The following is a 16,229-nucleotide window of genomic DNA, read 5'->3' on the forward strand; positions in this document are numbered from 1 at the left end:
AACCAATTCATGTGCCCTGACCAGAAATCAAACCGTGACCTCCTGGTTCATAAGTCGATGCTCAACCACTGAGGCATGCTGGCTGGGCCAGTCAATGGTTGTTTTTAAAATTTTTACAATGATTCCAATGTACAACGATGACCTCTTGAATCTTACCAATTCCAACCAACACTATACATTGAAATCTCAGTTCCACTACTGCTTTGGGTTGAATTGTATGTTCCCAAAAGATGTTGAAGTTCAAACCACCAGTACCTATGAATGTGGTCTTATTTGGAAACATGTTATTGAAGATGATCAAGTCAAGATGAGTTCATTAGGGTGGACCCCTAATCCAGTCTTATTGGTAACCTTATAAAAAGGGGAGATTTGGACTCAGAGACAGTGACACAGGGAGGTTGCCATGTGAAGACAGGAGTTATGCTGCTACAGTCAAGGAACACCAAAGATTGTCAGCAAAGCACCAGAAGCTGGAAGCATGGAATAGATTTTCCCTCACACCCAACTCTGCCAACACCTTGATTTCAGACCTCTAGCCTCCAGAATATGAGACAATACATTTCTGGGTGTTTTTTTTAAGCCACCTAGTTTGTGGAATTTTGTTACAGCAGCGCTAGCAAACGAATACAACTATTTACATACTAGCTAAGGAACTCTTTTCCACCCATTTTCTCATGTGCAAAACTGAAACCATAATAATAGTTCTACGTGCTGGGCTCTATTCTAAACCCTTTACACAGATGACCGCATTTGGTCGTCTCCGTAAGCCTCTGAGAGGTACTGCTGCCGTTACCACTTTACAGATGAAAAAGCGTGGAACAGGGAGGTTAAGTAACTTGCTCAAGGTCACGTGGTAACTAAATACATAAGATAATAAGATATCCTTCACAAGACTCATGGGAAGCCTTATGAGACTGGGGGTGTGGATGTGAAAGCGCTTTATAAATAGTAAAGCATTTTACCTCTGTTGGATGGAATCTCTATAGATCCAGGACTTTTTTGTATGTGCCGTCTCTGCCTACGGAATGTAATACTTCCTTCCGCCGGCGGCAAGGGGTCGCTGCGCCGCACGGACGCTGACAGGTCCCTCTAGCCCGCTCACGCTGGGTGCTCGTTGGTGCCTATAAATAGCAGTGACCGGCTCGGCTAGGCTTCAGCCCATCGCCGCCGGGGCTGCACCCGGCGCAGGAACCAGAGCTGGATCTAGACGCCGAGAAGCTGAAGCTGGGCCGGGGCGGAGCGCAGCGCCGCGCCGGGGCCGCAAGGAGGGGCGCGTTGCCGGGGGCCCACCGCGAGCCGCCCCCAGCCCGCGCCGCGCTCTCCCGCCGGGCCGCCTGCCTCCGCCTTCCTCCCCCCTCCATTTCCCTGGAATCTCAGCCCGGCGCGCCTGCACCCCGGCGCTTCTCTGGGTGGGGAAGCTCCCGGCCGCTTTCTGGCTTCGCTCCTTCCTCGCAGCCGGGGCTCCCAGCCCCCTCGCTTCTTTTCCTGGACTGGGTCCCACCCGCTTCTGTCTCCTTCCTTTAGCTCAGGTTCCCTGCTTCTTCCCGTAGTCCGCGCTCCTCAGTCACTTTCTCAGCCCAGGTCCCAGCCTCCCCTCTTGCTTTTCCTTGCCTGGGGTGCAACCTATCCTCTCCCTTCCTCTGTCCTAGGCGCAGTCCAGTCCCCACCCTCCTTTTCCCTGGCCTGGAGGCCCAGACCTTGCGGTCTCCTGCTGTGGTCCTTCCTGGGTCCCTGTCCCTCTGGCTCGGTTTGGAGTTCTAGATCGAGAACCCAGCCTCCCTCCATCCCCAGAGGACTGCTTCCACACGAAAAGACCTCTCTCTAAAACATGAACTTTCCCTAGAGACTACCCCAGTCTCTCTTCCCACCTGCTGACCCCCTTGCCACCTATGTCCCAGGTCTTACTCTCACTTTGCTAAGGGTCAAGGCCTGCTGGGCTGAGGGAGGGAGGATGCTTCTGTGGTCTGGCGTCTGGGGTCCCTCTCTGCCTCGAGTCTTCTCTTCCTTGCTCGTGGTAGTAGCCTTGGTGGGGCTACTACCTGTTCTCAGGAGCCATGGCCTCCAGCACAGTCCTACTGCCAGCATCATCCGAGACTCAGAGCCGCCACGAGAACGCTCAATTGGGGGTGTCACCACCGCCCCACCGGATTTCACCCCCGAGAGCCACCCTGTCAACCATTCCATCACTGAACATAGCCCGAAGACGCGAAAGCCCTTTCCAGTCCTGGGCATCGACTACTCACACGTGCAGAGACCCTTCGAGATCGCCCTCTGGATCCTGCTGGCCTGCCTCATGAAGATAGGTAAGTCTGGTTTGCTCTCGTGCGTCTGCTGCCACCATCCTTACCACTCGAGGCAGGAATAAAGGCCTGGGCTCCTGTAACGTAGGCCGCCTCCATCCTGCCATCTTGGTCCTTCTCAAGCTTGAGCTCTGTGGCCTCCGTGGGCTGAGGCCTCCCAGGATTAGAACCAGCATTGTGCATGGGAAAGGACAGGATCAGAGCATGAGATGCTCCTGATGCGAGGAGCTTTCAGCAAGACTACCAGGCCTGGCAAGTCTCTGGCTGGACCAGACCCTGAGGGGAGCCAGGCACCCAGCGGTGTGTAAGGCAAAGAGAAGTGTCTTCCCGCAAGGGCCACAGCCTGCTCTGTCAACAGCAACCAGTGCAATTAAATGCTGCATGGGAGGGTTTCCCAGGGTGGAGTATATTTCTACTTTGCCTACCTAAGGAGTTTGATTATAGTGGGGGGAGGGGGACGGTCAGTCCGCGTGCTGGAGACCTAGAAGTGTGGTAGAACATGAGGAATCCCAATATTTTCACCTTCCTTTTTCCCTGGAATATTATCTATCAGCTTTGCTTGCCCTGCTTGCTGAGGAGCCCCTGAATCAGTTTGTGGCCTAGAAATGCTATTCTTTAAACAGTTTATGGGACAGGGGGCCCTGGAATTTCTGTAGTTTGTTTTGGGTGTGGAGGGGAGTGGAGGCGGTTGAAGCTTGGTCTGGCCGCAGCTCACTTCCAGGTTGGCACCTGGCTTGGTCTCAGGGTGGTGTCTGAGCTGGCCAGTCACATTGACCTGCTGCTCCACCAAGTGGGAGAGGGACAGGTGGAGGGGTTCAGGATGTTCTGGTCTGAGGAGACTTTGAAATGTTCTTTATGGGAGATGAGGAAACAGAAAAGTTGTTCCCTCCCAGAGGGTTGGTCTCCCTGCTAGGCCTGAGCACTCTGTTCTGCTGGGTGATGGATGGAGCTCACCAGAGCCTGCATAGCTCAGAAGTCCCTGGAAGGGGGAGGGGGCACTTTAAAAGCTGCCTTTGCTTTTTTAGCCCCAGCTAGCTGTAGAAGGCACGAGGGCCTGGTACTCCGGTGGTTTGGGTTTGGGGAGTTGGTGACTCTTGGCAGGAAGCCTTGCAGCTTTTCCAAGGACAAGCAGGAGCTGAGTGGCGATGCGAGGCTGGTGTGAGGCAGACTCTGGGACATGCTGCAGGAAGGCGCTCTGTTTTGACACATCCCGGATGGAGCTTGCTTCCTGTGACAGTAGCAGGGCCTGGCCTATTCATGGACCTGGGCCATTGGCGCCTATACCCTGATGGCAGCCAGTTTCCTGGAAAAAAAAATCAAGGACTGGGCAAGGGGAGCCATGTGTACTGATTCTGACAAATAACCTGACCTTGAACAAGCTGGGTCCTTTTTCTGCAGGTCTCGCCCACCTGCAAAACTGGCAAGAATCTAAATTTGACCATATCAATCCAGTCATGAACCCTATGTTTTAATTTGTTGTAAGAAACTGAAGTGACCATGATGTGTCATTTACTTGTGTGGGACCAGGAAGAGACCTCACAAGCACTGTCTATAAACTGCCCTCCTCTCTCCAACCACCTCTCCTTTCAACCACACCTGCCATGGTGTTCGGGCACCGGGGACGGGTACACACATTGCAGGTCTCAGTGACTTCTGGTGGGATGACAGCATGACCACAGAGATCCTGCTGTGGGCAGTCAGGAGTTTGTCCATACAGGCCTGATAGCTCTGGTTCTAATGGGGTCAGACTCGGCCTGCTTTGTCCCCACCAGCACCTGTGCCAGGGACCCCGGGGAGCAGGAGGACAGAGATGGTGCCATGGCAGGGGCATTCGTCTAGAAGTTAGGAAACTTGGCTTCTCATCCCACCTCTCTCTGTGACCTTGGACCAGTCACCCGTCTCCACTTGTTAATTGACCTACGTGGCCCTTTCTGACCATTTCTGCCATTTCACTGACTTAGGTGACCCTGGCAAGTCACTGAACCTGGGGACCTCAGTTTTCCTATTGTAAAATGAGGAGGTTGGGTATGATCTCCGAAGGCCTCCACAGTTCCAAAAGCCTGTGTTTCTGGCTTTGGAGGGCATTTTTCCGTGTCTGAAAACAGAGGCATCCTAGCATCTGGCCACCCTGGGAAAGAAATAGAGAGAAATGTGACCGAAAGCGGAAGCCCATGTTTTCCCTTTCCCTTTGCATTGCAGAATTGAGGTTAGATAAGGGCTTCACCACTTTTCCACTTACCTCTCTGTGCCTCAGTTTCCTCTTGTATAAAATGGGGAAATAACATCTAGCCATAGTGCTACTGATGTGCTGATGACATAAATTAATGCACATACAGTTGTCTTTGTACCCACAGGAAGCACTCGGTGAGTGGCAGCTGCTCCTGTTGGTATTTTAATCACCTCAGGGCATCCCCACCTCAGCCTCCTACAACATCCTTTGAGGCTGGAGGATTACAAATCTCAACCCTAGGCTGCCACAGGGTGTCAGGGTTTGGGGTGTGTCCTGCTGACTGTTTTCCTTTCACTTAAGCTGACTCCTGAGCTAGTCCTGGTGGGAGGGGAGATGGCACCCACTGCCTTAGGAGATAGGGTTGGGGGCTGAGGCCATGCTCCCTCTGCACTACCCAAGAACCTGGAGTTCATTTTGGGGTCTTGCCTATTCTCTCAGAGCCCCAGTGTGGGTAGCAGCTATGTTGGAGCCCTCATTCTGTCATCTGCTTCCCTTGCAAGGTGCCCCTTCTTTAAGAATAGAAAGGGCTGTGTGCAGTTCTCATTCCTACCCTAGTCGTTGAGCAGAGCTTTAGGTAGACAGAGATGGGTGTGGGAGGGGCGGGGTTGGAGCTGAAGTTTTAGAGTAGATGCTCTGGCTTCTCTAGCTGATTCAGTGGGTGAGTGGGCAAGTCGCTTCCCTTCTCTGGCCTTTTTCTCTCTGCAATAGTCAGGCATTCTTGCCTTTTCCTCGGTGGGGTGGGCTAGTGGCGGGAGGGTGTTTAAATGACTGCAGGAACTAGGAGCGTGACCCCAAGCCTTACTTAGGTCCATTCTCACGCCCACCACACATGGTGATTTGGACCCTGCATGAATTCTGCTTTGTCTCCAGTTCACCTGGCTCCCAGTCCAGTGCTCGTGCCAAGGCAGAGCCTCCCTGTAACCCAGCTCACCACTGGCACCCACTGCATTTGTTTGTCCACGTCCCTGACCCGGAACTCCTGGCAGAGGCCTGGGAGGCCAGAAAGCAGGTATTCATGTTGTCTCCTGACCAGAGGCAGAAAAGCCTTCCTTTGTCCCTTTACATCTTATAGCTTGTTTTGGTCTGTGCAAGGTGTACCCTGACATTTACTCTTAGAACACGCCTGTGAGTAGAGGAGAATGGGAGTCATTATTGCCCACTTCACATGTGTGGCTATCAGAGCCAGCAACTGGTTTCCTGTAAAAATAAGACTAGCACGCTCCTCTCCCACTTCTCAAAAGAAGAGAGGAACAACTTAAAGGTCACCTTGAAACTGTTACAAGAAGCCCGGATGGGACCTTTCTAAAAAGAAAGGTGACCTTTTGCTCTTCGGGAAAACAGCTGAGTGACTGCAGGACAGTGGAGGTCAACTGAGGACCAGGAGGAAGCCTTCAAGTAGGACATGTGTGCCTAGAAGTGCCAGGGTTGGTGTGAGAGGGCCTGAGTTGGTCATTCTGCTTGGAGTTCCCTTAGCTGAGCACCCACGAGGCACACCTTTCCTCTGGGCCCTGCCCCACCCACCCCTCCAGCTCTGGTGGCAGAGAGAGACATGGTCAGCAAGCCTGGGCCAGGCACCTTGTTCCTCGGAACCTGGCTTGCCTCATCAGTGAGGTGACATGCCATCTCTGCTTTCGAGGACCCATGTAGAGATTGAATGTGGGAATGCCCAGCACAGTGCCCAGCTCGCTGTGGCAGCTCTCAGGGCCTGTTCCGATTCATCCCCTTTGGGCGGTCTTCCCAGCCCACTCCAGCCCACAGCAGTTGCTTTCACTTCTGCCCCTGAACCCATCTCCCTTATTGTTTATCCGAAGCTTTGGCATTAGGCCTAGCCTGCCCTGTGACATCTCTTCTGGTGTGTGTGTGTGTGTGTGTGTGTGTGTGTGTTTAATAAGAAGAGTAACCATTTATTGAGTATCTACAGAGTAGAGTCGGACACTTTATAAAAGTGATCTCATTTAATTCCTACTAAAATCATATGAGATAAAGGCTCTGTTTGGCAGATGAGGAAACAGCTCAGAGAGGTTATCTGCTGTGATGCTGAATTGCTCTTTATTTTCTGTTTGAGTCTTGGCATCGCCTCTCGAGGGGTACAGTTACATCTCCTGCCCCTCACATTCCCCTTGGCAGATGCACACGGCCCTGCACTGAGTAGGTGCCCAGTTCACTGCACCTGCCCTGGGCAGTTGTAGGACTCTCTTTAGGGATCAGGCAGATGTCAATGGTGGGAGCCCTCTCCCTGCCCTGAGAAAGCTGTAAGGGTTCTCCGTGCTGGCGTTGGGCCCATTCTCCGTCCCTATGAGTCCAAATGGGTGCAGCTGAGGCTGGGCCTGTCCCTTGTCCTCTGGTAGTGACCTTGCCATCTCTTTGCTGGTGCCCTCTCGGTAGTCTGACTGCTCCTTCCCTGCTTGGGCAGGAGGGGTGTCAGTTAAAGGGTGGTTTTCTTTATCCAGCAGCAGGTGGCTAACCTGCTGTGAACTCCTGCCTGGGCAGAAAGGGTACTGGGTTGCTTTTGCTCACCCTCAGGGCTCAGCAAGATCCCTGGGAGACAGCTCTGTGTTGGCACCAGGTGGCATGGCTTTCTTTATCCCTCAGAGGCAGGTGGAATTTGGTAGTAATTCTTATGGGTACTGTAATTTGCGTATCCGGTATTTAATTCTGGTCATCCCAATGAAGGTCCTGTGGGTTAGAGTAGCGGGTGATATTGGTGTACCGTCCTCTTTCCTGCCGACTGACACTGGCTCATTGAGAGGATCAGGGGGAACCAGCGATCCAAAAGGGCTCTGAGGAGAGTAAGTGACCAGACACATCCATGTTGGCAACCTGAATGGTGGTCAGGAGGAACACCAGTTCTTCCTGCAGGAGGGAAGGGCTGAAGGAGCGGGGTGACCTAGGGTTCAGGTCAGCACAGGTCTGAGTTCTTACCACCCCCTTGAACACATCTGTAATTGCTTGGAGGAGAAGCATGAGGGCTGGACTCAGAGCTCTCTCTGTGGAGCAACAAACCTTTGAAATGGAGGGCTTTTCCTTTCCCTTGAAGTGTTGTAGGTCCTCTAAGAGGAGAAAGGGGAGGCAGAGAAGTGAATTAAAACAGAAAACATGCCCGGCCGGTGTGGCTCAGTGGTTACTCGATTCATGAACCAGAAGATCAGGGTTTGATTCCAAATCAGGGCACATGCCCAGGTTTTGGGCTCGATCCCCAGTAGGGGGCGTGCAGGAGGCAGCCGATCAATGATTCTCATCTTTGATGTTTCTATCCTTTCCCTCTCCCTTCTCTCTGAAATCATTAAAAACAAATAAATAACAACAGCAACAAAAGTACACCGAAAACATGCTGGAGGGGAGGGAGGGGGGAGGTGAAGAGATCTGAGATCTGGTCTTAGCTCTTTGCTGCCTAGCTGTGTGACCTTAGGCAAGGCACAACCTCTCTGAGCCCGTTTTCTAATTTATAATATTTGTGTTAAATATTTGTTCACTATATTAGCCGGCACTTATTAAACTCCTGTTTCAGAGGCTGTGTCGGGTCCTTGCACAGCTAGAAAACATTGGGGCTTAAGCTGAGATCCGTCTGATTTGGGAGCCATGTTTTCTTTATCATCCTGCCCTGATCCCATTCAGGTCAGAAGTTTTATTCCCCAAACCATTTTGAACAGGGAAGGTGGAAAGGTTTTAGTATTTCAAGTCTTGGATGCTCTCTGTGGGTCATTTCTTGGGTTTGGGGGAAACTGTGACCCTCTGCAAGTCCTGCTGTGAAGCAAATAGTCCTCAGAGTGACTGGCAGTGAGAAACACAGGAGGAGCTGGGACCTGGAGCTGAGGGGCCCCAGGCTCCCTTTGGGAATGCCAGCCTATGCACAGCTGGCAGGCCTTCCTCCTTCCCTCCCTTTTCCCATCACTCCCCACCCCCGCCCCTTTCCTTCTGTGCTGGGGAGAAGGCTCACTCAGCAAACCCAGGACCTGGGTTATTCCTGAGTCATCCATCGCCTGTGTGGGCCTCATTTTGCAGCACTCATTCCCCCTGCAAACGTCTGAGTCAGACATGTCTCCCCAAGGTTGTCTGCACACACCGCACTGGGCCAAACCATCTCTTTAGATGCTGATAAACATCAACTGGCACTTTAAGGCAGCCCATGATTATATGTGGGTATTTTTAATCTTATGGGCTAATCTAATTTTAACTGAACTAAGTTTTGGATTGGGCCTGGATCAGTGGCTGCTCCCTTTCCCTGGGATCATGCTGACTTCATTTTCTTTCTTTTTTTTTTTTAAATATATTTTATTGATTTTTTACAGAGAGGAAGGGAGAGAGATAGAGAGTTAGAAACATCGATGAGAGAGAAACATCGACCAGCTGCCTCCTGCACATCTCCCACTGGGGATGTGCCCGCAACCCAGGCACACGCCCTTGACCGGAATCGAACCTGGGACCCTTCAGTCCTCAGGCCGACGCTCTATCCACTGAGCCAAACCGGTTTCGGCGTGACTTCATTTTCTTTCCTCTAAAGCTCATCCAACATGATGAGGGGGCCAGTTCTCAGGGTCTGCTAGGCCAGACCTGACCCCTGAGTTCTGATACTGACTTGCTGAAAATCTGGAGTTCCCCAAATTACCCCAGCAAGCTTTTTCCTGAAAAGATGTTTCCTTAAGCAGCTCTAAGTGGGGCTCAGGATGAAAAGTCCTGTTCCTTCCCAGGCCCCCTTCCTGATCTTTGTTTTGGGGGGGGGAGGGGAGAGACACTTACCCCTCAGGCCGGACTGGCCATTCCACAGTGCTCAGGCTGTTTGAGACCAGGCCACTGAAGGTGGAGAGGTGACATCACAGCTGTGTGTCAGGGCCCACAAACTCACCAAAATAATAGACAGCTGACACTTACATAGCACTTGTCTTGTGCCAGGCCAAGTTAAAGGCTGTGTGTTTGTGCTGGCCAGCCAGGACTGCGAGCAGCTAATTAATTCGTCTGTTTAAGCTGGGGTGGAAGAGACAGGTCAGCTGAAATATCCATCAGGCATTTAACTTGTAGCCCATCGGGGAACAAGAGTGAAACCCCAGCTCTGCTCATTAAGAGCTCCCGGTCTGCTTAGGAGAAAGTGGTCGATCTGTGTGCAGGGCTGGGCGGATTCCTGGCAGAAGCAACGTGCTGAGGAACAATCAGTCCCCGAGGGCAGGGGTGGTTAGGGAAGGCTTCTCAGAGGAGGTGGAACTTGAGCCAGTCTTGGAGGGTAGAGAATTAGATAAGCAGGTGTGACAGAGAGAGCTATTCTTAGTACAGATTCCTACGAGAATGTAAGCCCCTTCAGGACACAGCCTTTCTGTGTCTGGCTCCAAAATATTTGAGGGATGAATGAATGCCTGATTGACTTAGGGTCCACAGGAAGCCTTTGGCCACACAGAAGCCACTTTGACTGCTCAGAGAGGAGGGAGAGCAAAGCCTGGAGAGGCTAGTCACCAGACTGAAGGCCAGGCCAGGGAGCAGAATGCGCTCGGGAAGTGACAGATCATGCTTTCTGTGTGTCGCTGCCTGTCCCCGTCCCTCCCAGCCTCCTGCAGCTGGCTCTCCTAATGGAGGGTCTTGCAAGGGCATCCTCTCCGGGCTGGGTGGGGCCTGTCTAGGAAAGTCTGGGTTTGTTTGGTCGGCTCTTGATTTGTGTAAGTAAAAGCAAGATACCAGAGCTTCCTCAGGGGGCTGCCAAGAGCCGTAATTGAATTAAGCTTTTCCCGGGAAGATTCCTCAAGCCATCAACCACACTGTGCCTGGGAATTAATGAGACTAGTGGCCATAAACCCACAAGAAAGCAGCCTTATTATAGTTGCACCTGGACAGGTTGACTTATGGCTTCTCTTTGTTTTTATGTGTGTGTTGGGAGTGGACTGGGGCCAGAATCTCCTTTCTGTGGCAGATTTGTTTTTATTTTTATAATAATGAATAAATAAAACATGTTCATGGTAAAAAAAAAATACAAAAACCCAAACAAACGAAAATAAACCCCAGAAATACAGAAGGGTATTAAGGTATAAAGTAAAAGTTCCCCTCCTCACTTCTCTGACCACCCCCACTGTCATACTCCCCAGAGGTTGGCAGTGTTAACTTTCTTGAGTATCTTTTCAGAAATTCTCTATGAATATATGAGTGTGGGAGTATGAGGGCAGGTTTAATTTTCATAAACCATCTGTAAAGGGACAGAGCTCTAGGCTGGGAATTGGGGATCTGGGTCCTCGTCCTAGCTCTGCCTCTTTCTTACATATTGATATGGTAAGTCATTTTGCCACCCTGGGCCTTAGTTTCCCTAGCTGTCAGTTTCCACTGTTAAAAGGCTCTCTGGGACTTTCCAACAGGAAAGGCAGTCATCCCAGGGGGGCCTCTGTTCTGGGGAGGCCTGGGCAGACTTGTGAGGCCCTTGGAGAGGGATCTACACAACCCATTCTTTGGGGGATGGGTCACTGCTGTCATGATCCCTGGCTTCAGAGCACAGAATCCTCGAATACAAGATGATGGTCATTTCCAACTCCAGCTCTGGGTTATGGGATTAAATAAATGGGCTCTCAGAGAGCCCACTCTCTTGCTGGGGAAGATAACACAGGAGGGAGAAAGCACAGGTGGGAAATTGTGTCGCTCAGTCTGGGATGCTGAGGTTATCAGAAAGGAAGAGAGATGAGGGAAGGCTTCCTGAAGGAGGTGATCTTTTTAAAAAATATATATTTGAGGGAAACGAAGATGGCGGCATAGGTTAACGCCGGAGTTTGCTGCCTCGAACAACCACTTCAAAAATACAACTAAAAGACGGAATGGACATCATCCAGAACCACAGGAAGGCTGGCTGAGTGGAAGTTCTACAACTAGGAGGAACCGAGAATCAGAGGAGGCGCAGTGCTGAAGTAAAATACTAAGGTGCAGAGTGCGCGCAGCGCGGGCTGGTGGCTGAGGGCGAGGTTGTCTGTTTCAATCCGGAGGGAGCCTCAGACTCTGAGCTCCAGATCCGGGCGAGTCTCTAGGGACCCAGAGTCAAACGGGAGAAGCAGGACTGTCTGGCTACGGTCCCTCCAAGGTTTGCAGTGGTTGCTGGGACAGAGAGGCAGAGCCCCTGGGGACAGACTGAGAGCAGCCATAACTGCTCCCTCCTCCACCCTGTTGATCCCGTGGGACCCGCCCCGCCCCGCCCAAGCCCTGCACAGAGGCATTTGCCGGATAGCCTCAGGCAAAGGCTAGATTAGCACCTCCCTAGAGGACTCAAGTTCTTTCACTGCAGACACAGCTGATTATCACAGCCAGTCGGCCTGGAGGTCAAATCCCTCTAGTATTAACTACAACAATCAAGGCTTAACTACAACAAGACTGCGCACAAAGACCACTAGGGGGTGTACCAAGAAAGCATAAAAAATGCGGAGACAAAGAAACAGGACAAAACTATCAAGGGAGGATATTGAGTTCAGAACCACACTTTTGAGGTCTCTCAAGAGGCTTCTAGAGTCTGTCGATAAACTTGATGAGATGTACAGGAAATTTAATGAGACCCTCGATGGTGTGATAAAGGACCATCTAGAAAGTAAGCATACACTGACTGAAATAAAGAATATTATACAGACTCCCAACAGCAGACCAGAGGAGCACAAGAATCAAGTCAAAGATTTGAAATGCGAAGAAGCGAGAAACACCCAACCGGAAAAGCAAAATGAAAAAAGAGCCCAAAAATACGAAGATAGTGTAAGGAGCCTCTGGGACAGCTTCAAACGTACCAACATCAGAATTATAGGGGTACCAGAAGATGAGAGAGAGCAAGATATTGAAAACCTATTTGAAGAAATAATGACAGAAAACTTCCCCCACCTGGTGAAAGAAATAGACTTACAGGTCCAGGAAGCACAGAGAACCCCAAACAAAAGGAATCCAAAGAGGACCACACCAAGACACATCATAATTAAAATGCCAAGAGCAAAAGACAAAGAGAGAATCTTAAAAGCAGCAAGAGAAAGAAACTCAGTTACCTACAAGGGAATACCCATACGACTGTCAGCTGATTTCTCAACAGAAACTTTGCAGGCCAGAAGGGAGTGGCAAGAAATATTCAAAGTGATGAATAGCAAGAACCTACAACCAAGATTACTTTATCCAGCAAAGCTATCATTCAGAATTGAAGGTCAGATAAAGAGCTTCACAGATAAGGAAAAGCTAAAGGAGTTCATCACCACCAAACCAGTATTATATGAAATGCTGAAAGGTATCCTTTAAGAAGAGGAAGAAGAAGAAAAAGGTAAAGATACAAATTATGAACAACAAATATGCATCTATCAACAAGTGAATCTAAGAATCAAGTGAATAAATAACCTGATGTACAGAATGAACTGGTGATTATAATAGAATCAGGGACAAAGAAAGGGAACGGACTGACTATTCTTGGGGAAAAGGGGTGTGGGAGATGCGGGAAGAGACTGGACAAAAATCGTGCACCTATGGATGAGGACAGTGGATGGGGAGTGAGGGCGGAGGGTGGGGTGGGAGCTGGAAGGAGGGGAGTTATGGGGGGAAAAAAAGAGGAACAAATGTAATAATCTGAACAATAAAGATTTAATTAAAAAAAATAAAAATAATATATATATATTTGTATTAATTTCAGAGAGAGAAAGGGAGAGGGGAAAAGAGATAAAAATATCAGTGATGAGAGAGAATCATTGATTGGCTGCCTCCTGCACGCCCCTTCTGGGGATCAAGCCCCACAACCCGGGCATGTGCTCCGACCAGGAATTAAACCCTGACCTCCTGGTTCATAGGTCGATGCTCAACCACTGATCCACACTGGCTGGTCGTGAAGGAGGTGATCTTGAGCAGTGGGCCAGGTGGAGAAGAGGAACATCCTTCAGGAGGGCTTTTAGAAGGGATTCCGGCTTAGGTGGGAGAATGGACGGGGTGATCTGCTATTCTAGGATATAGGTTTCTAAGATTCTTCCTGAGTGCATGATCGAGTTGAAGGTACATGGATCCCCTAAAGTAGCCTACAGACATTTATATATGTACTAGTGGCCTAGTGCACGAAATTCTTGCGGGGCGGCAGGTGGGGGGGTGTCCCTCAGCCCAGCCTGCACCCTCTCCATTCTGGGACCCCTCAGGGGATGTCCGACTGCCGGTGTGGGATCGGGCCTAAACCGGCAGTCGATATCCCTATCGTAATCCGGGACTGCTGGCTCCTAACCGCTCACCTATCTGCCTGCCTGGTCGCCCCTAACTGCCCTCCCCTGCTGGCCTGGTCACCACTAACTACCCCTGCCTCGGCCCCCGCCACTGTGGCTTTTTCCGGAAGGATGTCCGGAAGATGTCTGGTCTAATTAGCATAATACCCTTTTATTAGTATAGATGCTTTTACCAGAGGGAGAAGACCCATAGTAGCCACAGATTTTCAGATAGATCTGTGGCTCCCCAAAGGCTAAGAGCTTCAGCCTTATGTGCGGTGGGAATTTGAAGAAGGGTAAAGGACTTTCCTTGGACAAAGTGGTACTAACCCTGGGATGAGTGGAATTTGCCTGGGGAACTGTCCAATTCCTAGGCGAGGGGACTGAACCTAGTCAGAATGAGTAAGCTGTGTCCTGGGAGAAGAGAAGGGAAAATGACTCTGTAAAGTAGAGAAACACGTCTGGATCGGGGAGCAAAGCAGCTGCAGCAGGCTCCTCCCTCCCCTGTTCAGGCAGGGAAGATCCTGGGTTCCTTCTGCCCCTGGGTTTGCTGGGTTTCTGTGGTGAGCCCAGTGATAACTCAGGCCCCTGCCCTTTTTCCTAAAGTGGCTGGGGCCCGAACACACCGCTGAGGTTTTGTTAGGGGGAACAGCTACCTTTGAGGCAGCAGAAGCAAGGGATTGCCACTGAAGGGACAGGCTCTGAGGGTGTCGTGTTAGGCAGCCCCAATTGGCCTCTACTGTTATCTGGGAAAACTGAGCCCCCATTTGCTGCTCTCACCCTGCTTTTGGAAGTGAAAGTAGAGAATATTATTCTAGAACATTAGAGGTAGACAGAACCTTATTTTAGCCCGTGGCCCAAGGACGCAAAGGGGAAATGGAGATGTTTTGATCCAGTCTGCTCGTTTTCCAGTTGAGGCCCAGAGAGGAGGTACCCAGAACCACACATAAGTCAATGGCAGAGGGAGGGCTTTTTCTGTTCTGTTAACTAACCCAGGGGTCTCTGGGCAGTAAGAACTGGACCAAGGGGAAGGACTGTGGTCTTTTGGCCTAGATGTTGTATCTAAGCATTAGTTACTCTCTAGTGAGCCCTTTAAGGCTAAGGAAGGGCAGCTTCCTGCTGGAGTATCTTATCAGAGAACTATTCATGGTAGGGAAACCATTTGGCCTGGCCACAAAGGTCCTTGCAGGAGGACCAAGTGAAAGGCCTGGGACTTCTGAGCCAGCCTGGAGGCTTCCCTCACCCATCAAATTCCTCAGGCCTTTGTATTCCATCTCGAAATAATGTTGAGCCTGGGTGCTGTGCTTTTTATAGCATCTTTGCCATCAAACCGGGGAATGAGATCTCCTGGGTCCTGGGCCAGGGCCCACAGGACTCTGGATGCTGTACCAGGTAGGCAGGATGCCCGTGTGAGGCGGAGCAGCTCACCTAGCTGAGCACAGCCCCAGCCTCAAGTTACAGCTTAGTGGAGGGGGGAGCAAGCACCCTCCCCCGACCCTTCCAGGCCTGCCTGGCTGGTGGAACTAGCAGAGATGCAGAAGAATGGCTCTCTCTTAAGGAGTTCAGGAACTGGTTTGAGAAATGCAGTATAGACACAGAGGCAGTAGAAAGTGGCTGTGATTCGAGGTACAGGTGGAATTCTGTGGGGGTTTAGAGGAGGCAGAAAGACCTCACCCGGGAGGATGGGGAGTGGCTTTGTGAAGGTGATGGGTGAACTCGGATTTAGATGAGAAGCTTGAGTGAAACAGCATCCGGGCACAAACAGAAGGTTCTACTTGGGGACCTTGGGATTGCATAGGAGTGTCCCAGAGTCGTTCCCTTAGGAAACCTGGTGGTTGGGAACACAGGCTTTGCAGCTCAACAGACTTCGCTTCAAATCTCAGCGCTGTCACTTCATAGCACCATGACTTTGGGCAAGTCACTTCCCCTCTTTGAGTCTCAATTTGTTCATCTGGAGCATGGGGTAACCTGGCAGGGATGTCAGGAAGATCTGGGGAGAGTGCCCTTGTAAGATGCGTGGTACAGTGTTTGGCACATTCTGAACACAGTGAATGGGGGCCCTTAGGAGCCCCCTTTGGATCCAGGAGGAAGAGACATACTGACTTGTTTTCTCTGACTGCTGAGTTTCTCAGGATCTGAACAATCACTCAGCAATGGTGCCTGCTGTGCCCAGGGCTGTGCTGAATAATATTCTCCTTTTATTGAGTGCCCCCCTAAGGTGGCAGAGCACTTTCCAGCATGCATCAGGAAACCTTTTGGGGAGATGCCGCTATTCACTTTTTTTTATCAATGAAGAAGCCAGCCCAGAGAGGTTAGGTGACTTGCCTAGGGTCATAGTGGCCAGTCCCAGGGCTTCCCATTCCAGGTCCCGTACTGTTTCTCCCACTTAACAGGCATGTCACCACCTAACTGGAATAGGAAGACTTGCCACTTGAAACATTTAACGAACAAAGCACGATTTTGTATGACAACCTGACACGTAGCTATAAAAGCTACACTTTTGCAGAACAGATGACGGTTTTTAAAATAGACCCAGCTATGATG

The 16,229-nt window shown here is 50.7% G+C and overlaps 1 protein-coding gene across 1 annotated transcript in view; it reads left to right on the forward strand.

Annotated features, from left to right (window-relative positions):
• The first annotated feature begins 1,191 nt into the window (after positions 1-1,191).
• The window catches only part of SLC9A1 (solute carrier family 9 member A1), a 50,660-nt gene continuing 35,622 nt past the window's right edge, over positions 1,192-16,229 (forward strand). Inside the window, exon 1 of the mRNA XM_006097292.3 lies at positions 1,192-2,303. Coding sequence (XP_006097354.1) covers positions 1,952-2,303 — 352 coding nt within the window. The 5' untranslated portion in view covers positions 1,192-1,951. The remainder of the gene's footprint in view (positions 2,304-16,229) is intronic.

The sequence above is a fragment of the Myotis lucifugus genome, unplaced genomic scaffold, assembly GCF_000147115.1.
Source record: "Myotis lucifugus unplaced genomic scaffold, Myoluc2.0 scaffold_197, whole genome shotgun sequence".
Lineage (NCBI taxonomy): Eukaryota > Metazoa > Chordata > Mammalia > Chiroptera > Vespertilionidae > Myotis > Myotis lucifugus.